General features: G+C 51.2%; 2 protein-coding genes across 2 annotated transcripts; one reads left to right on the top strand and one right to left on the bottom strand.

Moving 5' to 3' along the window:
- Positions 1-1,983: 1,983 nt before the first annotated feature.
- On the bottom strand, positions 1,984-9,356 carry LOC135999422 (olfactory receptor 14J1-like; the record flags this gene model as incomplete). The annotated part of the gene is made up of 2 exons (XM_065652976.1): positions 1,984-2,286; positions 8,895-9,356. Coding segments are annotated over 2 exons (765 nt in total), but the record flags the coding sequence as incomplete, so codon positions are not given.
- Positions 9,357-21,369: 12,013 nt separating this feature from the next.
- Positions 21,370-22,371, top strand: LOC135999453 (olfactory receptor 14C36-like). The gene has a single exon (XM_065653009.1). It carries the CDS (start codon positions 21,370-21,372, stop codon positions 22,369-22,371), a length of 1,002 nt encoding a protein of 333 aa, XP_065509081.1.
- Positions 22,372-27,217: the final 4,846 nt, after the last annotated feature.

Below are 27,217 nucleotides of genomic sequence, written 5' to 3'. Positions count from 1 at the left end.
GTAGAAAGGGGCAGTTTCTTGACTTCAATGTGACGGATTCCTCTTGACCTTTTTTCTAGGATTTTTAGAGGGCCATATTTCCTGTTATAATGTATCAATTCTTGTGCTGCTTCCCCCCACGTCCACACCTTTTTAGTATTTGGTTGGTTGGGGGAAGTCGGGACAGGGGTGAACAGTGAATCAATGGTGGTGTCAGCTCCATCCCTCTGGCTCCCGCTTCTGGTACCCTGGCTTCTGATCAAACCTTCCAGTCTTTCTACTGGGCTCATCAATGCGATTGTCCTTTGAAGGTTTAAGTGACTCTGGAAGTCCCCTTATCAAGGGAGTCATCATGTCTGGATTCACTGGCAGCATCATTGAGGATTCACATTCGAGAATCAATTTTCTTTCATGTATCATTTGCAAGCAGGCTGCTTTGTGTACACTTTCTAGCAATTGATGAGGTGTGCCAGTGACTGCCAGGGGCTCTCCCCTATCTAAAGGGTTTAGCCCTCCAGCCCAATAAGCAGCTCGCTGGGTTAGGGACCATGGGGCACATCTGTCACCAGTTGTTAAGAAAACCTTCACGCCTCCAGTAACCATTAGCTTCCTGTTCACTTAACTGAATTTGGTCTCCCCCAGTTAGGGATATGTGCCACACGTGCTCCGTTTCAGATTCTTTAGGGAGGCGCCCATACTCTCTCTTTAGCTTGGCCAGCTCGGTGGCAGTGTAAGCTGTTTGCTTAGTTGTAATGTGAGGGTCAGTATCCTCTTCATTTGCATAAAAATATTCTGTTTTCACTAAGGGTCTCACGTGTGGGTATTCCTCATCACGTTTTCTCGTCTCCTCCAATTCTTTCTGAGGGTAAATTTGATTTATTTGTTGGATACTTTTCTCCTCTAGCTCCCGCTCCCTCAGCACTCCCGTGTTTCTTAAACATTCTTCCTTTAGAGTAGCTTTTAATGAGCAGTTTTCTTCCCTCTTTTTCTAATTGTTGTGAACAATTTTCTAATTGTTCTAAATTGGATATTGTTTTTTGCAAAATCTGCACCAGATTTTCAAGGGATTCTATAATTTTGCTTTCATTACTACGTTGCCTGAGGCGATCTTCAATCACTGTGACTAGGCTGGCTCCTTGGACAGCACAGGCTGTAGCTTTGCTGTTATCTGATTTAAATTTAGACTTAGTCTGTAGAGAAATCACTTGGTCCACTACATTCTGTAAATTAGCCCAATTATCATGAGCCCAGTCTTCTCCAGATACGGAGGGTCGAGCCCCATACTTTGCTAAAAGTGTGTAGAACGAGTCTCGATGTTTCCCTAACCAAAAATCTTGATTATCAGCCTTTTCAGTCATTCTTATTATGAAGGGACCAAACCCACTTCAGGAAGGGACAACTTAGTTATACAAAAGCACAGCAACTGCTGTGTCACCCTTCTCTTTCCCGAGTGGTTGGAGGGGCCAAAAATCTGCTATGAGAAGGCTCAACATAGTTACGCGAAGACACAGGATTGCCCCTTCACTCTCCCTGGCAGGCAATTCTCATCAACATGAGAACAACACCTATATTTGCACTTTGAGATCCGAGAGACAGAGCCCTCAACTCAAGTTTGGAGCGCTCAACACCAAGGTGTGTGTGTGGTGTGTGGGAAATCTGAATCGCCCCCCCTTGCTTTCTGGACACCTCTTACCTTATCGGGTGTAGGGCCAGGTGTGGATGGAGTGAAACTTTCTTCCCCTATTATAGACCACACAGTACTCCTGTCCATGACACAAATTTAATGTCACAGTCCATTCGTTGATGGACTCGTGGTGGTTCATTTACTTTGATCTCGAAGCGACCAAAATACCAAGGGGCCATAATCCAACCAAACAGTGTTAACTTTATTATTTTGTCTGTAAATCGGCACGCGATAGAGAAAGTGGAGAAAAGAGAAAGAGAAAAAAAAAGGGGAAAAGAGGATTAGCTACCACCACGAGTTCCAAAGGCGTCCCTATGGTCTCAGGTCCCGAAAGCAGCGTCCTGCTGGTCCTCCGTCATGACGCGTGATCCTTTGGTGGTGTGAGCTCCATGATGTCCAGTTGGGAATTGTCTTTTATGCTTCTTCGCCCCACCTCGCTCCCAGGGATTGAGGCCAATCACCGCCTTTTTTTCGCCATCCAGGCTTAACTGCGCAGGTCTGAAGAGTCCCCGGTTCGCTTGCCAGAACCCGACTGCGTCGCCTCGGTTCAGGGGTCTCTTACTGGTCCGCTGGGTGACCTCAAGACCTTTGTCAAGCCTCTGCCCATGCTCTTCTTTGTTGGCCTTAGTAGCAGGGAGGAGGTGGGGGCAAGTTTGGCTGAGGCAGCAGGTGAAATCCATCTTCTGGACAGCAGTTATTGTCCCCAGGTGGGAGAGACCTGTAGAACACAATTCCTTTTAGGAGGTGGGGGCAAGTCTGGCTGCGGCAGCAGGTGGAATCCATACAGCAGCCATTGTTACCTGTAGCCCCCGGGTTGGAGAGACCTGTGCAACACAGTTCTTTTCCTCAGGCCTCTCTCCAAGCCATTGTCCAATTCTTTCTGTCAGGGTATCTGTTCTCCAAGTCCCTGATGGTGATGTTGAGGGAAATACTGTTCTTTGGACCGACTTTTACAGGAGGTCATGGAGAACACACAGCCAGGCTCTTCACCATGGTGCGTGGTAGAAGCACAAAGGAGAATGGGTGGAAGGTGAGAGAGGTTCAGCCAGGACATAAGGAAAAGCTTTTTCCCCAGGAGCTCAGCCAAGTGCTGTCTCAGGTCACCCAGAGAGGCTGCACAGTTTCTGTCTTTGCAAGTTTTCAATCTCTGATTGAATCAAGGTTGAACACCTTGGTGTGACCCAGTTTCTGACAGGTTGGACTGCAGACTCCTGAGGTCCCTTCAACCTCAGTTCTCTTACGATCCCATTGTGATGCTGGGCTCTGTTTCTAACTGGGCAGAGCAGACGATTATGGGCCATGAATCCAGCTGTGCTGTAGGTGACCATCTAAACCAACATCTCAACCAGTGAACCAGTCAACAGCTCAGTATGACTCGCTCTGGGCAAAGTGTGAGGAGTCCTGGGCAGGGAAGGTTTAGAGGGCATGGGGCGCTATGCAAGACACAAAATGATCTTGGCTTAATACCTGTAGGCCCATCAGATGTCAGTTACTGTCAATGAAAATTAAAATAAGAAGAACTGAAGAAAAAGATCCAAAGCAAAGGAAGGTGTCAACATACTTGTCTTTATTTTTCTTTTTTTCTTTGGGAGGGTTTCTTTTCTTTGAAAAGGAAAGAGTTTTCCAGAACTGGGAATGGATTTAGGACACAAATGTCTTCAGCTCCAGGGACACAGACACCTGGTGCCAGTGTAGATGCCCCGGGAACCCCTGCCCAGGCTCCCCCTGCATCGCAAGGTGCTCTGGTCTCCCCCAGGTCCCCTGTGATAGATGCCAATCCCAGGCCAGCACCTCAGGTGCACTGGGGCCCCTCAAATGGCCCTGGCTGTTTATGGTGAGACAACTGATGACTGATGTCTGCCTGGAAAGGTGCCCTTTTTTGTTGTTGTTGTTTTTTGGTTTGGTTTGGTTTGTGGAGTTTTTTTGTTGTTTTTTGTTTGTTTCGTTTGTTTGTTTCTGGTTTTGTTTGTTTGTTTCTTTTTTAACATATTAACACAAAAATCCAAAACAAACAAAAAACTCCCACCAGAAACACAAAAAAATGCTAAAAAGTGAATTACCAGGAAGTGTACTAAGGATACGAAAACAAATATTGGTCTTCCCCTGTACTTCTATTACCAACACTCCTTTATTTCATCTCTGTCATCATTCAGGAGTTTCCATCTCTCCTGATTAGATGTCCATGTCAAAGGACAACTTTCCAGCAGACTGTCTGGACGTTTGCCCTTCCCAGTGCTCTCAGGTTTCCTCCTCCACTTGCTCTTTGGTCATTCAGTTTCCTCTGAACTGTCTGGTTTCTGATTTGAGCTTCAGGGAGTTACAAACTTGCCCCATTCTTCAGAAGTCTAATTAACATGGTAGTTAATGTGTTAATTGTGTTTATACCTATTCTTTCCTATCTCTCTGTCTAAAACAGTTCTTGTGTGGATGTCCCGTGTGGATGGTGGACCTCATTAGATCCAGCTCACACACACAGTTGAGGAAAGTGTTTTAGTGTTTATGAAATTGTGTAGTGTTTACACAGGAGAGCAGGTGGGAGCTGGAGTGCAGGAGCTGCAGCATCCACCTGCAGAGCTCAGTGCAGAAGTCTGATGTGAGGAAAAGTGATGCAAGTCTCTGGTGGCCAAGGAGGGAACGGGCAGACTGGGGGTGGGCGGTGAGGAGCAAGGGTGTCCATACAGTGTCCAGCCTCAAGGGACTGTTCTCCTGCCTGTCCAGATGGCTTCAGGAGACCCTCTGGATCAATGTCCATTGCAGAATGCTGCTGTCACTTCTTCTACATACTGAAAAATGACAGAAAGTACCCTTGAAAGAAAAAACCCTCCTTTATGAAATCTTCTTTGAAATCTTCATCAGTAAGTGTCCCATTGAAACCTCTCCAGTTAGTTCTACAAGTCTTGAAGATTTGAAGAAAATTAGGAAAGAAACCTGGCTTGTTAGGGCTTTCTGTGTTTTAATGAGCCCCACGGCGTATTTGGTGCTGAGTCCATGAACCTCAGATACCAAGGACAGACTGAAGAATCTCCTCAAGAAGCCCAAGTCAGAAGCAAAGCCCAAAGTACCTTGAAGCATTAATGGGCCCCACTGAGGGCTGTTACTGACAAAGCCTCCCCAGGGACTCGTTAGAGCAGATAATTGGAGGCAGTGATTGCATCAGGCAAAGGCAAAGTGCAGCAGCTCTGATGCTGAGAAAACCCTTGGTTTGTTTGATGAAGGAGAATGGCCAAGCCTTGACCCCCTGCCCCTGGGAAGGGAGATCCTGTCCCTCACGTGTGTCTCAGGGCTCTTCCTGGGGATGTGGGGATGATGCCCAGTGCAGGACAATGGTGTGACACTCCCTGGGGGGTGCAAGGAGGCAATGGGGCGCCATGGCCATGACAACCATGTGTCTCCTCTTCGGCCTCGCTGTCAGGGACATCAGCCATAGCCAAGGGGACAAAGACATTGTGACTTCCGGGGACATGCAGCCTTGCCAGCACCCTTGGCCATCTCCACCACGGTCCATCCTACACTGTCCCAGGCCTGTGGCTGTTTCCCCACAGGCTGCAGACACCCCATGCGCTTCCCCACCATGTTCTCACCCCGGTGTGTCCCTACCTGTGCTGCTGAACAGCTGATCCCAGCAAGAGAGAGCAAAAGGGCAACAGGCAGAAAGACCCAAAGGCCAACTGCAAAATGGCAGAACGGCAAAAGGCCGAACTAACATCGAACTCGTGACAGAATGAAACTTCTGAATGGAACTAACCAAGCCAGCTGGAAAACCCAAAGTAACGGATGTAACAAGCCCTAAAAGCCAGCTCCAGCTTTAGACTGAGCATGACGCTAATCACAGGGAATATTTCATTGATCAGCCTGCATGTCAATCCAGGTGCTGTCCTGTCTGTGTCCCCTCCTGCCGAGTTGCATCTGCAGCTGGATGGCCAAAGAAGTCCTTGGTTTCCCTGACAACAGCCAAGATATCAGTGAGTTCTGACATTCCTTTCATACCAAATGGCAAACACTGTAAAGCCGCTAAAAGAAAAAATTAACTCTATCCCAGGGAAGAAACAGTGTTACTATTCTCATAGCAAATCTAAACAAAAGACTGTAGTAGCTATGAAGGAGAGAGATTCAAAATGCATGAAGAAAATTAACTCAATCTCAGTAAAAACAGCACGTTTCCTCAGCCTCCACTTCACCAGGCTAAAGAAGTTTGGGTCTCTCAACATCTCCACACATGACCCAGACTGTCTCTGGCCACATGACAGCTCCTGCCCGTTCCTCCAGAGTGGGGAACCTCCCACTGGGACACCCCGCTCCAGATGTGACCACACCAGTGCGGAGTCAAGATGGACAATAACTGCCCTTGGCTGGGTGGCCACGCTCCTCCCAGTGCAGCCCAACGTGCTCATGGGCATATTCCTGTTTAGCACCACGGAGAACTGACGGAACAGCCAGGCTCAGAGGGTTGTGACCAGCGGCACAAAGCCCAGCAGGAGGTACCATGAGGAGCACTGAAGGACACTGTACTACCCAACATCTCCTCCCCACAGGTGTCTCTTGGGTCCCTGGAACCACCTCAGTGACAAGGGGGAGAGCACTGCCTGTATGGGGTGGAGGAGATGGGGTCTGGAATGAGGGTCCTGGGGCAGTTTCTCCTGGTTGTTCATGCAGCAACAAGCTGGGCTGGATATTTGGAGAGAGGAACTCTTCCTAAGGGCCTCCAATGGGCTTGGGGATGGTCTACAGTCTCCTGCATGCTGCCTTTTCTGGTGGAGATCAGAGGCTGCCGGCCCTTTAGAGGACCCAGGACAGGCCTTGTCCTTCCTCTGGTCACAGCTGGACCCCAGTTCTCCAGCTCGGCCCCAGCTCAGGAGCCTTGTCTAGGGGTGACTTTTGGGGTAGGGTTGACAAGAGGGGTGCATAAGTTTGTCTTAAGGACATGTGATGAGCACCAGGACTGAAGTACCAGAGCAAAATGATGTGGCTTCTGGGCGAATACTTTCTTCGGTGCAAATCCTGAAACAGAGTCCCAGACTTGCTTTCCATGCCACCCTTCACGAGGGATGATGCACTAAAAGATGGCAAGTGGGGGACACCGATCCTTCTCCAGCTACTTCCAGGGCCTGGTGAAGCACCAGGACAGCAAGGACTTCTGGCCCTGCACCCTGAACTCTGGGTATTATCTTGGGGCAGCTGAACACCAGCATTTTTCTCTCCAAGGCAATTTCCAGCCCCGGTCAGCTCCTGTGTGATCTCCCCCATCCCTCCTCTGATCTGGTCTGGTGCTCCTGGCCCCTTCCCTGTGCTCCCCACAGGGCCCCAACCTGGCACTGATGCTCTACAGAGCAGGTTGGCTGCAGGACCATGGGGTGACTCCACACTGGTTGTGCTGCTCGGTGAGGGACACAGATGCAACTGCATGGGCTGCACTGTCACTGAGCTCTTTCCCGGGGGTCTAAAGCTCTGGAATGGGTTCAGAGCATTTCTTGGGACTCATTGGGTTTTCTGCTCATTTTGGTTCAGCAATCCCTGTCTTGTCCTTCAGGTGCCTGGAGATTGGTGCAGGAAGATGCGGCCTATCCCGTTCCCAGGGACGGAGGTAGGCTGACCAGCCTGTAATTATTCAAATTCTCCTTCTTGTCCTTCTTGAAGATGGGTTTGACATCTTCCTTTCCCAAGGACCTCAGAACTCCCGTGTTTCTGCTGTCACTTTTGAAAGCACAGTCCAGAATCATGGGCAAGGGTGATGTAGCAGACAGGAGCACTTGCAATGAGCCTGTCCAAGGGAGCTGAGATGAATCTCACTCAGCCACTGAGGTTTGTTCCTGGAATCACACACAGAAATGCCAGGGTTCCATCAGGCATCCGTGTCTGAGCTGGTCTCAGGACTCCTTATGCACCCAGGGATGTTCAGAGACAGAGTCTGTCCCTTTTACACACAGAGGAAGGAGTCACAGTGGGTTTCTGGCCTCCTGCTGCCACTCCAAAGGGACGGGAGGCAACTCAGCCCTGTGGTGTGTCACCCTGCTCTGCACTCATCTGAGATGTCCCACATCATGAGGAATGGACACGGGGACCTCAGTTCAAGGAAGAAGATCGCAGTGCTGCATTCAGGTGGTTTCCCATGGGGTGTTCCTCCCAACATCAAGTGACCTCAAGACCTTGTCTGTGCCACAGACCTTAATGGAAAAACAAGGAATAATTGATGGTGTTTGTGATCACTCGCTTGCGTGTCACCTCACGTACATGATGTGTGTGCCTACATCTCATCTGTACAAAGCCAACATGGACTGCTGAACAACTCATTCAGTGTCCCACCAAGGAGGGAAGAGCAACCTCTGTGAGCTGGGGAGAGAGGCCAGGGCTGGAAAGGAAGGTTGTGAGGGGCCAGTCCATGATGATTGTCCTGAGACTTCTTCTCAAGGGGTGTCCAGTGCACATGGCACAGCCTAGCCCCTGCTCTGCTGGTCCTGCAGGTCTCTGGCAGGAGGCCTGGCTGTGAGAGGACACTGCTGTGTGCCCAGCCCTGCACACACACACTGTGCAGCTGTGCCCTGGTGTTTTGATCTTCAGGCCACATTCTCAGAAGGTTCTTGAGAAAAAGTTTGAATGAAGACCTAAGCCTTTCACCTTTCTTTCTGGAAAGGCCGTTCTGAGGCCAGCTCTGTCACAGCAGTGCCCATTGCCTGTCCCTGCCTGCGCTCACAGGACTCACACACAGCAGGACGGTGACCAGGCTGCCAGAGCACTCAGGCCTTGCACCAACACAAGGGATGAGAAGGAGAGTGTGGGAGTGGAACGAGAATAGCTCTGGAAGGCCAAGCGCTGGTGCTCCCTGGCAGGGCTGCCAGGCTGGACTCTTTTCCCCTCCTCCCATGCACACAGGAACTGTCCCTGCAGCTCCAAACAGGCCTTGCAGGAAGGATATAGTGAAAAACAAGTCACTACAGGATGCTTTATTTTGTTTAAGAGAAAAGGAGAGCACGGCTCCTCATTTACACAGCCAGTGGTTAAAAAAGAAAAGCAGATAGAGATTTAGAAAGGGAATGACAATGTTATCACAATAAAAACCAACTTCAATAAAAACAGAAATTACAAGTGAGAGGCTGGACCTGTAACTAGTTACATTAAAACTACTATGTAGAAGGAGAGAAGCAGTTTATTGCTTCAGAAAACACTAAGATATGAGTTTCCACAGGGCATCCTTGAGCTCCTGGTTCCTCATGCTGTAGATGAGGGGGTTCACTGCTGGAGGCACCACCGAGTACAGAACAGACACCACCAGCTCCAGGGAAGGAAAGGAGATGGAGGGGGGCTTCAGGTGGGCAAACATGGCAGTGCTGACAAACAGGGAGACCACGGCCAGGTGAGGGAGACACGTGGAAAAGGCTTTGTGCCGTCCCTGCTCAGAGGGGATCCTCAGCACGGCCCTCAAGATCTGCACATAGGACAGCACAATGAACACAAAGCAGCCAAAAGTTAAACAGACAGTACCTACAAGAAGCCAAACTTCCCTGAGGTAGGCATCTGAGCAGGAGAGCTTGAGGATCTGGGGGATTTCACAGAAGAACTGGTCCAGGGCATTGCCCTTGCACAGTGGCAGTGAAAATGTATTGGCCGTGTGCAGCAGAGCATTGAGAAACCCAGTGGCCCAGGCAGCTGCTGCCATGTGGACACAAGCTCTGCTGCCCAGGAGGGTCCCGTAGTGCAGGGGTTTGCAGATGGCAACGTAGCGGTCATAGGACATGACGGTGAGAAGAAAATACTCTGCACCTAACAAGAAAGTTAAAAAGAAGACCTGGGCAGAACAACCTGCAAAGGAAATGACCCTGGTATCCCACAGAGAGTTGGCCATGGATTTGGGGACAGTGATGGAGATACAGCCCAGGTCGAGGAGGGAGAGGTTGAGCAGGAAGAAGTACATGGGAGTGTGGAGGTGCTGGTCACAGGCTATGGTGGTGATGATGAGGCCGTTGCCCAGGAGGGCAGCCAGGTAGATGCCCAGGAAGAGCCAGAAGTACAAGAGCTGCAGCTCCCGTGTGTCTGTGAACGCCAGGAGGAGGAACTGGGTGATGGAGCTGCTGTTGGACATTTGCTGCCTGTGGGCATGAGGACCTGTGCAAGGAGGAAAAGACAGTGACGGTTTAGATAAGAAAAACCAAAGTCATTTCCCACAGACCCTCCCACAAAGAGACTCTTTTCTTTTTCCAGGAGAACGTCCTGGCTGGAGCCCTCGTCGGTGCTTGATGAGTGTGCAATGAAGAGCAGGGTCTCTGCCCAGGGGCTCTTGAGGAGTCAGCCTGAGCCTGTGTGATGGGGTGGGGCAGGGGCCAGTCCTGGGGTTCAGCTTTGTCAGATGGAACCGCTCCTGCTGCAGAAGGGACTGTCAGCATCTGTACCCGCAGGGCTGAGAAACTGAGTTTGAGAGGTTTGGCGTTTCTACAGCTCCTTCTCCTCTCACAGCCTGGGGAGTGTTCTCGGGTGTCAGAAACCCTCAGCATTTCTGCTGCACTCAGGGAGAACAGAGCGAGTCCTGTGAGACCAGACGATGCCTGTGGGTCAGTGCAGGGTGAGGGCAGCTGCTCTGTCCCTCTGTCTTCCTCCATCTGCTCTGGGCTGGCACCTTTCTGAGATGGTGATCACACTGCCATGTTACCCTGAAAAGCCACCAGGCACTGCTGAGAGCAGAGGGACCCACCTCACACTATGACACGTCTCACCCTTTCCTAAGGTTGAAGCTCTCTACTTCTAGCCCAGGATACACACAGCTCATTTCATAAACTCAACAGCATTTTATCTGTCATAGCATCTCTATGTTTCTCTATGTTCAGATAACACAAAGATGCTGTAGGACAGGATTGGAAGAAAACCTCAAGCATACAGTGAAGTGTCCTAATGATGGCATTTGATTCAGGGAGACTCAGCTCATTCCCCAGCCCCACACACTGCATTGCCCACAGCCCCACAGGGCAGAGCAAAGCTGGGACACGTGTTCCCGTGGACACACCTGCAGGAAAGGACCCACAAGATCAGGCTGTGACTCTGCAGCTGAAACTCCCATCCCCAGAGAGCCTGACAGCAAGAACCAGATCACACCAGCAGTGACCCAGAGCAGTGGAGCAAGAAGGAAACTGCGGTGAGGGTGGGTGTGAGAGAGGCCAGGGCAGAGGCAGCCGGGCACTCCGACAGCGTCACCCTTCCCCAGCTGTGCAGCCACCTCCCACACACCAGCATTGCCGGGCAGCTGCTCTCAGCCCCTGTGCTCTGCAGAGGGAACTGGAGCTCTGGCTGCACAGGAGCTGCTTCATGCCTTGGAGCCCCCGGCCCTGAGGGCAGAGGCTTTGCTGGGTGGGAGAGGAGGCGAGGGGGCTGCTCACAGGAGGGATCTGCACTGCGGGGATCATAAAGAGGTTTCTCTGCTCTCCCTCCCATAACAATTCCGGGTTTAGTTTCCTCTCATTTCTGATCATTTCCCTGCTGCTTGGAGAATCTCCCCCTGGGAACAGTTTCCCTGTCCATGTCTCTTCCCTGTCAGCACTCAGACCCCATCCCGCCCTCTGTGCCCTCACCCTGGCCCTACAGATCCTGCCTGTTCACAGGGCACTGCCTGGGGGCATCTTCCTGTTTGTAGACTGGGGAAAAGTACAGGTCAGACTAAGCCTGACAGGTATAGCCAATGTGATGCAGGTGCTGTGCACAGGCAGAGCAGCAGCTGAAGGGATGTTATGAGGCTTCTGGCAGATGTACTGATGACTCTGAGTTGCACTTCAGGAGAATCAGTGACTTGTTTAAGCATGAGACCTCATCTTCATTTTATCCTTTCCTGCACCTCCCAGCCCTTGGGATAGGAAACTGAAAAGACAGGCTCAGGAAAGCTCCCTATCTCTCTGGTAATCCTTGCATTGATCTTCTGCTTGAGGCATGCACTTGGAAAAGTCCTGGGGGTGATCTGGAGCTGTGAGCAGCCCTGACCCATATAGCATCCTCTCCACAGCAGAAGCACCTTTCCTGCCCGAATAGGGGTCACTCCTTCCCCCCACAGCTTCCCCTCTCAGTGGTGTTGGGATCTCCCCGGGCAGGCTGAGTGCTGACCCTGGCAGGTGGCAGAGTCCCTGCCCCGGCACAGCCCTGGGGTGCAGGGACCCTGCTCTGCAGGACAGCCCTGGGCACCCCTGGGTGCTCACCCAGCTTCACAGCTGTTCAAAATTGCCTGACAAGAGCCCCCTCCTTACAGATCCCTCAAGCTGTGCCTGTGCTAACTTGAGGAGATGCCTCCAGGAGCTACAGCCGCATTGCCCTCCACCCAGAGACTTACCATGGCAAGGGCTGCAAAGGTTTCTCCTCCAGTGAGCTCTCAGTCATCCTCCCAATCCTGACCACCTTTCATCTCTCTCTGCCTTGCTCGTCTCCCTGAGATCCCCAGGCAGAACCCTCAGCCCTGCTGCGCTTTGCAGAGGAGCTGCTCCTGGGCAGAGCTGTCTCTCTGCAGCACTGCCACTTGCCATGAGCTCCCTCTGTCCCAGGAGCCCAGCCCAGCTCAGCAGCACAGGAGCAGCCCATGATGTCCCTTCCTCTGTCCCCTCTGGGCTCCCTCCAGCTGTCCCTGGGGCTCCAGGGGCACATCCTTTGAAACAACCTCAAGTAATCAGTGATGTTGATTCTCTCTCCTCTGCACAGACACTTCTTGCCAGCATTGTGTTCTTTGTGTTAAAAAATAAACTGGTGTGACAATCATCTTTTCGTGTCCCATCATTAGACAGGACACCAGGAAGGTTACAGCAAAGGATCTAATTTCTCCAAGCTGGAAGGGGGAAATCTTCATTTGAAGGAATTTAGGCATTTTATTCTGGTTTTATACTCCTAGGTCTAGAGAGAAATTCAGCAATCTTTGACCATCTCATGTCTGTGCTCTGAAGCAAAGCATTTGCACACATGGGATCTTGGACACTTGGTACCAGGTTTCCATGGGGCAGGTCAGAGGTTTCCTGGTGCCACAGCTGGGGTGGTTCAGCCCAGATGTGAGGCAATGGCCTCAGCCAGGGACCTGACTGGCTGAGCTGGAGCCGTCAGTGTTACAGACAGAGCTGTGACACGGATGGAATAAACTGCCAAGGCAGGGTGGCAGAAGTTAGTTCATCTAGTCTTCAAGCACAGCAGCCTCCAAGCACAGCAACTGTCCAGAGCAAAACTCAGTCTAGATCTGTAAGGCAATTCAAGGGCCTCATAATGAGCTGTTCCTTGTTCAGGAAAGGAGAAACAAAGACACCTTGTGACAACTCATTGATTTAATAAGGGAAAGAAGTGATATTCTCTGTGTCTCTTGTCCTCCATTTTCACCAGCAAGGTCTCCCAGGCCTCTGTCACTGGAGGCAGAACAACCAGCAGTGGATGGGGATCAAGTCAGGGGTCCCTGGAACTAACACAATCCTTTCCAGTCTATGGGACAGGAGGGGCAGCATCCCAGGAGCTGAGACAGCAGGACCATGTCACAGTGAGGCCACTCTCCACCTTCTTGGAAAGCTCATGGAGACTGGGGGGACTCCCTGACCACTGGCAGCTCTCACACAGTGTGTGCACTTTTCAAAAATGGCCAATGGGTGAGCAGGGGAACTAAGGGCTGTGCCCCAGAACATGTTCACTGGGACCCCATTTCTGAGTGTGTGAAAGAGAAGGTGACAGGGTTTACCCAGGGCAGGTTGTGCCTGTCCATCCTCTTTGCTTTCTGTGAGGAAAGGACAGGGTTGCTGGATGTGGGGAGAGCAGTGGTGGTCTGTTACCTGGAAGTCAGCAGGGCATTCAGCATCATCCCCCACACTACTCTTGTGTCCAAGGTAGGATATTATGGTCTGCATTGCTATGCAAGTAGATGTGTAAAAACAATCTGGATGGTTGGGCTTGGAAAGGTGCTACAGAAAGGGAGAAACTTTCCAATCCTGAGGACAGTCAAGCCCTGGAAGCTGTTTCCCAGGGGTGCGCATCCACTCTACCCCAGAAAGTGCCCATATATGTGTTTGGATAAAGTCCTGAGTAATCTGGTCTGACCCTGCTTTGATCATGAGGTTGGTCAAGACACCTCCTGATGTCCCTTTGAGCCTGAATGATGCTGTTCTTTCATCCCCTTCATGTTTTCCATTTAGACAAAGCTCTCAGGTTCTCTCTGACCACAGAAATAATTTACATGAGGTGCAGGGCTGCTTTACAAGTACCCCCAAAAAGCCCTGACCACAGAAATAATTTACATGAGGTGCAGGGCTGCTTTACAAGTCCCCTCAAATAGCACTGACCACAAGTTTTGAATCCCTTTCCATTTGTCCTGACCCAAGATCTTCTTTTTTGCTGTCTCAATGCCCTTCCAGAAAGAACAGCCCACCTTGCTAATCCTTTCAGAGCAGGTTGTTCAACAGGTGTCAGCATCCATGTATAGACTCTGCACATCAACCAGACATCAAATCCATTATTACAGAAATGGTGACAAGGCACTTGACCAGCTTCTTGCACCCAGGAATCAGCATTTCTTGTCTGCTGAGATTACAGTGAACATCTAAACTGTAAGTGCAGAGCATGTGAGTCCTCGTTGGGTATCCTGGCTTGTCTCATGACCCATGTGGTGCTTCAGGCTGTGAAGAGAATCAAAACCAACTTTTTGACTGGGGTAGTTTCATTTTACATGTGCCACACAGGGCAGATGAAGGGAGCTCAGAACTCCAGACTCTGCTGCACAGTTAGGACTTGAGAGACTGGAAATGCAGGTAACAGTGTTGTGTCAGTGCACACCACATAAGCATTCTGGCTTCCTTTGTGCCTTTGTACCAAAGCTCAGCCTGCTCAGATTTTGGAAGGATTGCTTCAAACCTCTGTGACTCAAATCTCTACAACTGTCTCTCCTCAACAGTCTTTTACCCCAGGAAGGGGAAAACTTCCAATGCAGGCACCGAGCCAGTGCCCAACCTGCCTGGGGAGCCAGGACAGTTGTGCCACACAACAGCAGCCTCTGAGGGAAGCTGGAGGCGATGGAATGGAAATGGTTTCCACCCAAATCATAGAATCAGAGAATCAGATAATCATACAATCAAAGAATCATAAAATCATTTAGGCTGGAAAAGACCCTTAAGAACACGGATTCCAACCATAAATCAAACACTGTCAAGTCCACCACTAAACCATACCCCAAAGCCCCACATCTCCGCCTCTTTTAAATACCTCCAGCAATGGAAGCCCAAATCCTGAGCTGACAGGACACCATTGGCTGCAGTTAGACACAAAATACCTGTCATGACTGTGAGTTCAGATCTCACTGGCAGAATGTCTCACACCCCTCACTGAGGAGGGCAGGGTGTTGGGGAGATGGGAGCATGTTTCAGTTTCCCAGATCACAGGACAGAGCCCAAGCCATCCTTCCCTTCAGCTCTGGCATCCCATTTCCTGAGATGAAAAGCTGGTGGGCCTTCTGTGGATAATCATGTTAAAACCCACCAATAATCAATCAAGTGTTTGTGTAATTTGTCTAGCAATGTCAGTATTTAAAGAAAAAAAAAGTTTAGCATGCTTATATTTAAATATCTGTAAAATGATACTCTGCATCTGTGGTAGCCCCTCTGGCAGTGCCAATCCAATAGGTATTTGCAGCATAAGGTACGATACCCCATCCGGAAGTACATATCTAAGTGGTTCCTATGAAGGGTGGTCTGGCAAAAATCACCCTGTTCCTCCCCAGGTGCACGGACACTGCTCATGTGCCTCTGCAGAGAGTGGCAGAAGCTGGATGCCCTTCTTGGGACAGACTCCTTCCAGGAGAGACACAGCAATGGGGGTAACTCATCAGGTTTTTACGGCACTGCACTCACTATCAGTTTTGACATATTCAGTGTTTTCCTGTGACTACTCTTTCTGCACAAATGATCATAAAAAGACACCCATTTAGTAAGCCATGGTCATAAAGGGGCTGTTATGGACAAGAAAGCTCACCATGAACTCTGGGGAGAGCGAGGAAGTTTATAGTAAGCACCAGGAAGAACCAAAGAGCTCAAGGCCTCTTCTGAAGTGCAGGAGGCCCTGAGCAGCAGAGATTGGCCATGTGTGGTGTGGGAGAGGGTTGGGGCATGTCAGGGAGAAGCAATGAGATGGCTGATGGTTTAGTGAACCCTTACAGCCATGGCTGAGCCCAGGAATGGAAAGCAGTTGTTGTCTGCAGGTGGAGGAGGAATAGGAGCAAGACTTTCCTGGGAATATGGAAGGAAGGAAGAAAGGCCTCTCTTGGGCTAATCATATATGGCAGTGACATTTGCCTGCTGTGGGCATGGCTGTGCCTGGGAGATGGGGAATGGCTGCTGCTGGGGGTGGCTGTGCTCAGGCATGGCCCATGAGGTTTCCCTGCTCTGCTCCTCTCTTACACTGCCCAGTCCTGGATGGACCTCAGGAAATATCCATGAACCTGGTGGATGCACGAACATCCTGGAGTGATGGGATATGGATCCAAATAGAGGATTCAAGCAAGTTTGAGACTGGGACATTGAGGTGATTGGTGACCATTGCCAGGGGTATAAAAGAAGATTGATGAGTTGTGAAGAACTCACAGGCATTTCCAACTCCACAGAAAACCAGAGCCTTGCAGCTAAAGCAACAGCACTTGACATAAAACCCACCCCCAAAACACAAAACACTCACACTGACCACACAAAAAGCCTTGAAAAACATTTGAGAAAAATATACCAGGTCCCAGGGATCAAGTCTCAGCCATTCTGGTGATAAACATGCATCAAGGGCTGACAGGGCATCAGAGTCACCTCCACATTGCCCTCACCACCTGTAACCAGTGTCTCCAAGTCTTTCCTTCACCAGCTTCCAGGGACAGGGACCTCGACTGGTTGTTTCCTTCACAGCTGCGTCAGTGCTGGCCCTTCATGGGGTCCCAAGCACCCTCAGAAACTTGAGTTCCACTTCTGCCTTTCACTTCATCAGAGGTTTGTTCCTTCTTTCAGCAGCTGCAGTTCAGGATCACGGCAGCAGAGGGCTCATTAACATCCAAAATGCCCTTACAAGCCAAGGCTCTGTGCATCCTTTTCCTAAAGGCTTCAAGTCTGGTCTTGATGATTAGGGAGATTTCAGGAATAGCCAAATAGAGAGCATTTCCATAATAAAGAAGAATAAATCAGTATTTCTTCTATTGTCTTTGCCCCTCTCCCTCCTCCCCGTTTCCCAAAGAGGTGGTATCTTATTGATCTGGAGCATTTTCTGATGAACACAAAACAATATGTGTAGGAAAGTGGGTGCCTGATGCACCACTTGAGTGAGGAGACATGCCAGGACAGCTCAAGAGGAATCACACTCCTCTGGAGCACAAGGCTGTCCTGCAAGGCTTCTCATATTTCCTGAGCTCCTTCACCCTTCAGAGAGACTTCCATGTCACCACCTATATTGGCTGGTGTCCTTCAGTATGTCAAAGTCTTCTCCTCTGGAGCCGACCAGCCTGTGCTCTGCTGCTGGCCTTCCTCCCTCCCCTCTGGTGCCTGGAATCCCACTGTTGCCTGGTCACCACAGTCAAGGTGGACACTGATGTTCACATCCCTCACCAGCTCTTCTTTGTCTCCCAGTTCCAGATCCAGGTGAGCATCACCCTTGTTGGCCCACCAGGCAGCCACGTTAAGCAGTCGGCCCAAGATCTTCTGGACTGTTGATACCCACTGCTTTGCCTGGCCAGTGAATGCCAGGGCAATTACAGTTCCCTATAGGAACCTGCTCATTTCCTGGTGACTTCCTCAGGTTGCTGACAGAAGATCTTTTCCATTTCTTCTCCATGATCAAGTAGTTTGTAACACCCAACACATTGTCACCGTCTACTGGGTTTACATGGCAAAGTCTTGTAACTGGGGATGAGTGTGGGCGTGCTACAGTTGTCACCTCTCTGAGGAGACAACGGGAGTTTGACCGGCATCAGGCAGAGCCAATTTCAGCTGGCTCCAAGATGGACCCACTCCTTGCCCAGTCTGAGCCACTCAGGGATGCTAGCAGCACCTCTGTGATATTGTATTTGAGAAAGGGTAAAAAACACTGCACAACAGCAGGTGGGAGAGAGGAAGGAGGAAATGTGAGAGAAAAATTGCTGCAAACACCAAGGTCATATCCCATAGGACCCAAGCAGGTCCCTCAGCAGGCCAAAGCCTGCTCTCCTGAAATCCTGCTCTTTGCCTTGTTATCATCTCCCAGGAGCCTCAACTCCACTTTCCCATCCCTGACTGTTCCATCCCTGACCAACCCTTTCTGGTTTGTAAGTGTGAAGTCCCACAGGGCACCTCACCTCACTGACTCCTCAGCCACCCGTGTCAGGAAGATGTTGTCCATGAGCTCCAAAACCCTCCTGCATGGCTGGTACCTTGCAGCTATTGGGATATCTTAGGTCTGCCATGAGGACACGGCCCTGGAAACACGAGGCTTCTTTCATTTGTCTGAAAGAGGCCTCATCTAATTCCTCTTCCTCATCAGTGAGTCAGTAGCTGATGTCCACCCACCACAACATTGCCCATGTTGTTCTGCCCTCTCACGCTGAGTCCTCAACTTTCATCTGGTATTCTCTGTCCCCAGGCAGAGCTCCACACATTCCTGATGTTCTCCCACATGAAGGGAAACTTCCCCTCTAAGTCCAGACCTCTGGCATTATGAGCACTAGCCCCCCAAGAAAGCAAAGTTTCTCCTGCAGGTGATATTCGTAGTGTCCTGTAACTCCTCATGATGTTATCTTGGGAGAGACGCTCTCATCAGGATAAACCGTCTGCATGTAAACACTAACAGCTGGAGCTCCTTCTCCCCCTGGCTGTGGCTGTTGTCTCCAGCTCTGACGCCTGTGAGGAGACACCTTGTCCTTACAGCACAGGGGCCTCATGGCCTCCTTGTCCCCAGCCAGGAACCTGGGAGGTGTGGGACCATAGTCCTGCCCTTGGCCTTGCACAGCCCCACATCACACTGTCCCAGGAAGGGCCCTGGGCAACGTGGGAGGGACAGGATGTGCCTTCCCAGGGCTGGGGGTCAGGGCTTGGCCCTTTGGTTAATGAAACACATCCAGGTTTACTGATCATCAGAGAGACCTTCACCTTGCTTGTCCTGACCTGTCATCTCTGCCTCCAGTTGTCTTCTCTAACCAGACCCTGGGGTCATTTCCTCAGTAGTGTTCCTCAGTGGGACCCATTAACATTACAAGAAACTTTGGAGTTTGAATCTGACTTGGGCTTCTTGAGAGGTTTCTTCAGCTTCCTCCAGGGTCTGAGGTTCATGGCCTCAGCACCAAACCCACCAGAGGGGTCATTAAAGCGCCTTGGGCTGCTCCTGTGCTGCTGAGCTGGGCTGGGCTCCTGGGACACAGGGAGCTCATGGCAAGCGGCAGCGCTGCAGAGAGACAGCTCTGCCCAGGAGCAGCTCCTCTGCAAAGCGCAGCAGGGCTGAGGGCTCTGCCTGGGGATCTCAGGGAGACGAGCAAGGCAGAGAGAGATGAAAGGTGGTCAGGATGGGGAGGATGACTGAGAGCTCACTGGAGGAGAAATCTTTGCAGCCCTTGCCATGGTAAGTCTCTGGGTGCAGGGCAACGCAGCTGCAGCTCCTGGAGGCATCTCCTCAAGTTAGCACAGGCACAGCTTGAGGGATCTGTAAGGAGGGGGCTCTTGTCAGGCAATTTTGAACAGCTGTGAAGCTGGGTGAGCACCCAGGGGTGCCCAGGGCTGTCCTGCAGAGCAGGGTCCCTGTACCCCAGGGCTGTGCCGGGGCAGGGACTCTGCCGCCTGCCAGGGTCAGCGCTCAGCCTGCCCGGGGAGATCCCCACGGGGCTGTGGGGAGAAGCTGTGGGGGGAAGGATCGACCCCTATCAAGGCAGGAAAGGTGCTTCTGCTGTTAAGGGGGTGCTGTGTGGGTCAGGGCTGCTCACATCTCCAGATCACCCCCAGGATTTTTCCAAGTGGATGCCTCAAGCAGAAGATCAATGCAAGGATTACCGGACAGATAGGGAGCTTTCCTGAGCCTTTCTTTTCAGTTTCCTATCCGAAGCGGTGAGGGGTACAGGAAAAGAGAGAAGGAAAATGAGCCCTCCTCCTGAAAAAAGTCACTGAGACTCCTGAACTGCAACTTTAAGTGATGGGTATGTCTGCCAGAAGCCTCATAACATCCCTTCAGCCGCTGCTCTGCCTGTGCACAGCACCAGCATCACATCTGCTGAACCCATCAGCCTTAGTCTGACCTGTTTTCCAACCTGCAAACAGGAAGATGCCCCCAGGCAGTGCCCTGTGAACAGGCAGGATCTGTAGGGCCAGGGTGAGGGCACAGAGGGTGGGATGGGGTCTGAGTGCTGACAGGGAAAAGACATGGACAGGGAAACACCTCCCAGTAGGAGAATCTCCAGGCAGCAGGGAAATGATCAGAAATGAGAGGAAACTAAGCCGAGAATTGTTATTGGAGGGAGAACAGAGAAAAATCCGTATGATCCCCTGCAGTGCAGATCCCTCCTGTGAGCAGCCCCCTCGCCTCCTCTCCCACCCAGCAAAGCCTCTGCCCTCAGGGCCGGGGGCTCCAAGGCATGAAGCAGCTCCTGTGCAGCCAGAGCTCCAGTTCCCTCTGCAGAGCACAGGGGCTGAGAGCAGCTGCCCGGCAATGCTGGTGTGTGGGAGGTGGCTGCACAGCTGGGGAAGGGTGACGCTGTCTGAGTGCCCGGCTGCCTCTGCCCTGGCCTCTCTCACACCCACCCTCACCGCAGTTTCCTTCTTGCTCCACTGCTCTGGGTCACTGTTGGTGTGATCTGGTTCTTGCTGTCAGGCTCTCTGGGGATGGGAGTTTCAGCTGCAGAGTCACAGCCTGATCTTGTGGGTCCTTTCCTGCAGGTGTGTCCACGGGAACACGTGTCCCAGCTTTGCTCTGCCCTGTGGGGCTGTGGGCAATGCAGTGTGTGGGGCTGGGGAATGAGCTGAGTCTCCCTGAATCAAATGGCATCATTAGGACACTTGGATATCTCCTGGGAGTTTACATAGATGCTCTGAACTATCCTTCAGGATGCAAACCTGTACTACAGCATCCTTGTGTTATCCGAAAGCCCCACGGAGAAATGCGGAGCTGCTGTGACAGAGAAAATGCTGTTGGGTTTGTGAGATGAGCAGTTTCCGGGCTATAATTTGGGGTGTTGAGACATTAGGAGAGGGTGAGACATGTCATGGTCCGAGGTGGATCCCTCTGCTCTCAGCAGTGCCTGGTGGCTTTTCAGGGTAACATGGCAGTGTGATCAGCCTCCATCTCAGAAAGGTGCCAGCCCAGGGCAGCTGGAGCAAGACAGAGGGACAGAGCAGCTGCCCTCACTCTGCACTGACCCACAGGCATCCTCTGGTCTCGCAGGACTCGCTCTGTTCTCCCTGAGTGCAGCAGAAATGCTGAGGGTTTCTGACACCCTACAACACTTCCCAGAGTGGGAGGGGAGAAGGAGCTATAGAAACTACAAACCTCTCAAACTCAGGTTCTCAGGTCTGGGGGTACAGATGCTGACAGTCCCTTCTGCAGCAGCAGCGGTTCCATCTGACAAAGCTGAACCCCAGGACTGGCCCCGGCCCCACCCCATCACACAGGGTCAGGCTGACTCCTAAAGAGCCCCTGGGCAGAGACCCTGCTCTTCATTGCACACTCATCAAGCACCGACCAGGGCTCCAGCCAGGACGTTCTCCTGGAAAAAGAAAAGAGTCTCTTTGTGGGAGGGTCTGTGGGAAATGACTTTGATTTTGCTCAGAGGAGTCTCATCTAAACCGTCACTGTCTTTTCCTCCTTGCACAGGTCCTCATGCCCACAGGCAGCAAATGTCCAACAGCAGCTCCATCACCCAGTTCCTCCTCCTGGCGTTCACAGACACACGGGAGCTGCAGCTCTTGCACTTCTGGCTCTTCCTGGGCATCTACCTGGCTGCCCTCCTGGGCAACGGCCTCATCATCACCACCATAGCCTGTGACCAGCACCTCCACACCCCCATGTACTTCTTCCTGCTCAACCTCGCCCTCCTCGACCTGGGCTGTATCTCCACCACTGTACGCAAATCCATGGCCAATTCCTTCTGGGATACCAGGGCCATCTCATACTCGGGATGTGCTGCACAGCTCTTTTCGTTTGCCTTCTTGATAGTAGCAGAGTATTCTATGCTCACCATCATGTCCTACGACCGCTACGTTGCCATCTGCAAACCCCTGCACTACGGGACCCTCCTGGGCAGCAGAGCTTGTGTCCACATGGCAGCAGCTGCCTGGGCCACTGGGTTTCTCAGTGCTCTGCTGCACACGGCCAATACATTTTCACTGCCACTGTGCAAGGGCAATGCCCTGGACCAGTTCTTCTGTGAAATCCCCCAGATCCTCAAGCTCTCCTGCTCACAGTCCTACTCCAGGGAAGCTGGGCTCCTTGTGGTTAGTGTCTCTTTAGGATTTGGGTGTTTTGTGTTCATCGTCGTGTCCTATGTGCAGATCTTAAGGGCCGTGCTGAGGATCCCCTCTGAGCAGGGACGGCACAAAGCCTTTGCCACGTGCCTCCCTCACCTGGCCGTGGTCTCCCTGTTTGTCAGCACTGGCATGTTTGCCTACCTGAAGCCCCCCTCCATCTCCTCCCCATCCCTGGACCTGGTGGTGTCTGCTCTGTACTCGGTGGTGCCTCCAGCAGTGAACCCCCTCATCTACAGCATGAGGAACCAGGAGCTCAAGGATGCCCTGTGGAAACTCATATCTTAGTGTTTTCTGAAGCAATAAACTGCTCTTCTGCTTCTACTTTGCAGTTTTAATGTAACTGGTTACAGGTCCAGTCTCTCATCTGTATTTTCTGTTGTTATTAGCCTTTTTTTAAATTGTGATAACATTTTCATCCCCTTTCTAATTCACTGTCTGCTTTTCTTTTATAACCCCTGGCTGTGTAAATGAGGGGCCATGATCTGTGTGTATTTAAACAAAATAAAGCATCCTGTAGTGACTTCATTTTCACTATATCCTTCCTGCAAGGCCTGTTTGGAGCTGCAGGGACAGTTCCTGTGTGCATGGGAGGAGGGGAAAAGAGTCCAGCCTGGCAGCCCTGCCAGGGAGCAGCAGCGCTTGGCCTTCCAGAGCTGTTCTCGTTCCACTCCCACACTCTCCTTCTCATCCCTTGTGTTGGTGCAAGGCCCGAGTGCTCTGGCAGCCTGGTCACCGTCCTGCTGTGTGTCAGTCCTGTGAGCGCAGGCAGGGACAGGCCATGGGCACTGCTGTGACAGAGCTGGCCTCAGAGCAGCTTTCCAGAAAGAAAGGTGAAAGGCTTAGGTCTTCATTCAAACTTTTTCTCAATAACCTTCTGAGAATGTGGCCTGAAGATCAAAACAGCAGGGCACAGCTGCACAGTGTGTGTGTGCAGGGCTGGGCACACAGCAGTGTCCTCTCACAGCCAGGCCTCCTGCCAGAGACCTGCAGGACCAGCAGAGCAGGGGCTGGGCTGTGCCCCTGTGCACTGGACACCCCACGGAAGCTGCCCCAGGGCATCGTCATGGACTGGCCCCTCACAACCTCCCTTTCCAGCACTGGGCTGTCACACCAGATTGAGAATTTTTTCCTGAATGGGTAGGTCAGAAGTCCATGTTTGCATTGTTCAGATGAGATATGAGCATGCACATCATGTACATGAGGTGAGATGAACACGAGTGAGCAGAAATGCCATCAGCTATTCCTGGGAGTGCCAGGAAGGCCTGTGGGACAAACATCGAGGTCACTCACATTGGAAGTAACAGCCCATGGGAAACAACCCACTGGGATCTTCTTCCTTGAACTGAGGTCCCCGTGTCCATTCCTCATGACGTGGGACATCTCAGATGAGTGCAGAGCAGGGTGACACACCACAGGGCTGAGGTGTCTCCCGTCCTTTGGGAGTGGCAACAGGAGGCCAGATGGACACTGTGACTCCTGCCTCTGTGTGCGAAAGGGACAGACTCTGTCTCTGAACATCCCTGGGTGCAGAAGGAGCCCACGAGGCCGCCTCAGATGTGGACACCTGACAGAACCTGACATTTCTGTGTGTGACTCCAGGAACAAACCCCACTGGCCCAGGCAGATCAATCTCACGTGCTCCTGTCTGCTATGTCATCCTTACCTGTGAGTCTGAATTGTGGTCTGAAACCTGCCAGAGCAATCAGAGGGGTTCTGAGGTCCTTGGAAAAGGCAGTTGTCAAACCTGTCTTCAAGAAGGGCAGGAATGAGAACTGTGAGAATTACAGGCTGGTCAGCCTGTGTCCTTCCATGGGAAGGGAATGGGACAAGTCCTCCTGCAGCCATGTCCAGGCACTTGGAAAACAAGAAAGGGATTGCTGAACCCAAATGGGCAGGGAAAGAAAGGCATGTTGTGCACATAGAATTTCACAAGGTGTCAGACATGGTTTCCCATGGTGTCCTTATAATGCGATTGGTTCTCTGTGGGCTCAAGAAGTGAATGCTGGGTGGGAAGCTGGCTGGATGATGAAGGCCAAATGTCACCAGTGGTACAAAGCCCCCCCTGCAGTCAGTTACCAGTGGAATCCCTCAGGGACCAGCACTTGGGCCAGCACTGGTGAATGTCTTTATTCTCCCCCTGAATGAGGTGACGGAGTGAACCTTCAGCTCCTTTGTGGATGGTGCAAAGCTGGGCAGAGGCCTTGGACAACCTCACCTGGTTCACCCTGCCCTGAGCAGGACAGTGAGACAAGAGGATGTTCAAACCTGAGTTAGTCTGTGATTCAAGGAATCTTCCCCTTGGAAAGGTTTTGGAAGACAGAATAGGTGGAGGAACAAGACAAAAAAAAAGGAAAAAAGAGGCAGAGGAGGAGACCTAAAAGGTGACAACAGAAACAGAGCAGTTCCTGTGAAGAATGTTTCTCTACTCAAATTGTTAGCAGGAAATCTCTAATCAGCTCCCCAAACTCCCTGTTTTGCTCATTGGCCCCCTGGGATTTACATCACATTTCTTTACATCAGATTCTGCACGGAAGTTTGCACCTGATTGTTACAGCTTGTTTGCAGGAATTAGTTCATGTTTCCTTAGAGAACCGGATTAAACAGGCACCGGGGGAATTTTTAATTAGAGGAAACAAAGAAAGGAGAAAAAAAAGAAAACACAATAGAACTTAATGATGTTTCTCAGTTCTATGGTTAAATTAAGTAGTTTCCAGTGAGGTCCATTGCCATAATTGAGTCGCCTATAGGGAGTACGACAGCAACTGCTGAAAGACTTTACCTGCCTGAAGCTCAAAGCAGGGAGAGAGCTGAGAGGCTCTGAACGAGCAAAGAGTGAGAGGAGGAAGAACCTCTGGGGAGCAATGGAAAGTGCAAATGTCCAGACAGGCTTCTGAAGAGATGACTTCAGACATGGTGAGCTGAATAAGGACAGGTAGAAACTCCTGGATGTTCAGGGGGATTAAATACACAGCATGATAGACAGAATTGTGGCAATGCAAGCACAGGGAAAGGTCAATGTTTCAATTCCCACAGTACATACACATTCTGAAAATTAATATTTTTGCAGTATAGAAATTCCACAGACATTTTATTGGAAATATTGAATCATTTCATCTGAGAAAAAAAGAGTGTGGGGTTTTTTGTTCTTGTTGTTGTTTTTGGTTTGATTTGGTTTTGAGGGGAGTTCTCAGGTTTTCAGGCTGAGCTCCATGGTCTCACTATAAGCATCCAATGCAAACCTTGAGAGGCCCCAGTATACCTGAGGTGTTTGCCTGGACTGGCAGGTATCAGACAAGACTGATAAAGACATGTTGCTTCCATCATTTACATCTAGTATTCAAGACTTCTGTGCTTAATTAGAAAAGTTTCAGCACTGTAGGCAAAGAGGCAGGTACATGAAGAGCACTGAGAAGAAGTGATAGAAGAATTATCCAGTTGATATCACAGAATCATAGAATCATTTCAGTGGAAAGAGACCCTCAGGATCATCGAGTCTAACCATAACCTGACTCGAGCACTAAACCATCTCCCTTAAGAACCTCATCTAAACTCCTTTTAAACACCTACAGGGCTGGTGACCCCGTGACTTCCCTGGGCAGCCTGTTCCAATGCCCGACAACCGTTTCCAAGAAGAATTTTTTCCTAATATCCAATCTAAAGCTCCCCTGGCACAACTTGAGGCCATTTCCTCTTGTCCTATCACTTGCTACTCAGGAGAAGACACAAACACCCTCCCTGCTCCAACCTCCTATCAGGCCGTTATAGACAGTGACAAGGTCTCCCCTCAGCCTCCTTTTCTCCAGGCTAAACAGCCCCAGCTCTCTCAGCTGCTCCTCCTAAGACTTCTTCTCCAGCTTCTTCACCAGCTCCATTGCCCTTCTCTGAACTCGCTCCAGAACGTAAAGGTCTTTCCTATAGTGAGGGGCCCAAAACTGAACACAGGATTCCAGGTGGGGCCTCACCAGCACTGAGGACAAGGGGATGATCACTGCCCTGGTACTGCTGGCTGTGCTATTCTTGGTGCACGTCAGGATGCTGGTGGCCTTTTTGGCCACTTGGGCACACGCTGGCTCCTGTTCAGCTGCTGTCAGTCAACACCCTCAGATCCCTTTCTGCCGAGCAGCTTTCCAGCCGCGCTTCCCTGAGCCCGGAGCCTTCATGGGGCAACTGGCCTCAACCCATCAATCCAGCTCGTCCAGATCCCTCTGTATGGCCTTCCGACCCTCCAGCAGATCAACACTCCTTCCCCTGCTGTGCTGTGCTTTACTTGGTGGCCAAAACAGCTTTGAGAACACGCTGACATTTTTGTTGTTGCTGAGCAGTGCTGGCACAGCCTCAAGGCCTTCTGTATTTCTCAGTCTGCCCCAAAGACCAGAGGGCTGGATGTGGCTAAAGGGTGGGAGGGGACCAATCCAGGACGGCTGACCCCAACTGACCAAAGAGATATTCCACACCATATGGCATCATGGTCAGCAACCTCATACAATTGTTCTCAGTCCATCATTTCATCCGGTCCAGATCCCTCTGTATGGCCTTCCCACCCTCCAGCAGACCAAGACTCCTACCCAATTTGGTGTCACCTGCGAACTTACTGAGGGTGCACTCGATCCCCTCGTCCAGATCATTGGTAAAGAGATTAAACAGAACTGGCCCCAATACTGAGCCCTGGGGACACCACTCATGACCAGCTGCCAACTGGGTTTGTTTCCGTTCACCACAACTCTTTGGGCCCGGCCCTCCAGCCAGTTCTTTCTCCATCACAGATACACCCATCCAGGCCATGAGCTGCAGCTTCTCCAGGAGACGCTGTGGGATACGGTGTCAACGGCTTTACTGAAGTCTAAGTGCACAACATCCACAGCCTGTGTGGCAGATTCATTCCCCCACGACAGACTTTCCCTCATCTGCTAAGCCGGTCACCTTGTCACAGGAGGAGATCAGGTTTGTCAAGCAGGACCTGCCTTTCATAAAGCCATGCTGATTGGGCCCGATTGCTCGTCTCATATGTGTGACCTCCCAGTCCCTTTTCCAGCCCTGTTCCTGCTCTTCCTGGGTAGGGCCTGTGGGTACTTTGGCAGGGGTTCTTTCCCAGCCATGTCCCTGCTGCTGGGCTGTCACCTCCAGAGACAGA

Source organism: Caloenas nicobarica, chromosome 28 (assembly GCF_036013445.1).
Source record: "Caloenas nicobarica isolate bCalNic1 chromosome 28, bCalNic1.hap1, whole genome shotgun sequence".
NCBI classification, from domain to species: Eukaryota; Metazoa; Chordata; class Aves; order Columbiformes; family Columbidae; genus Caloenas; species Caloenas nicobarica.
Note: the sequence above shows the minus strand (reverse complement) of the source record. Positions and strands in the feature narration are given on the sequence as shown.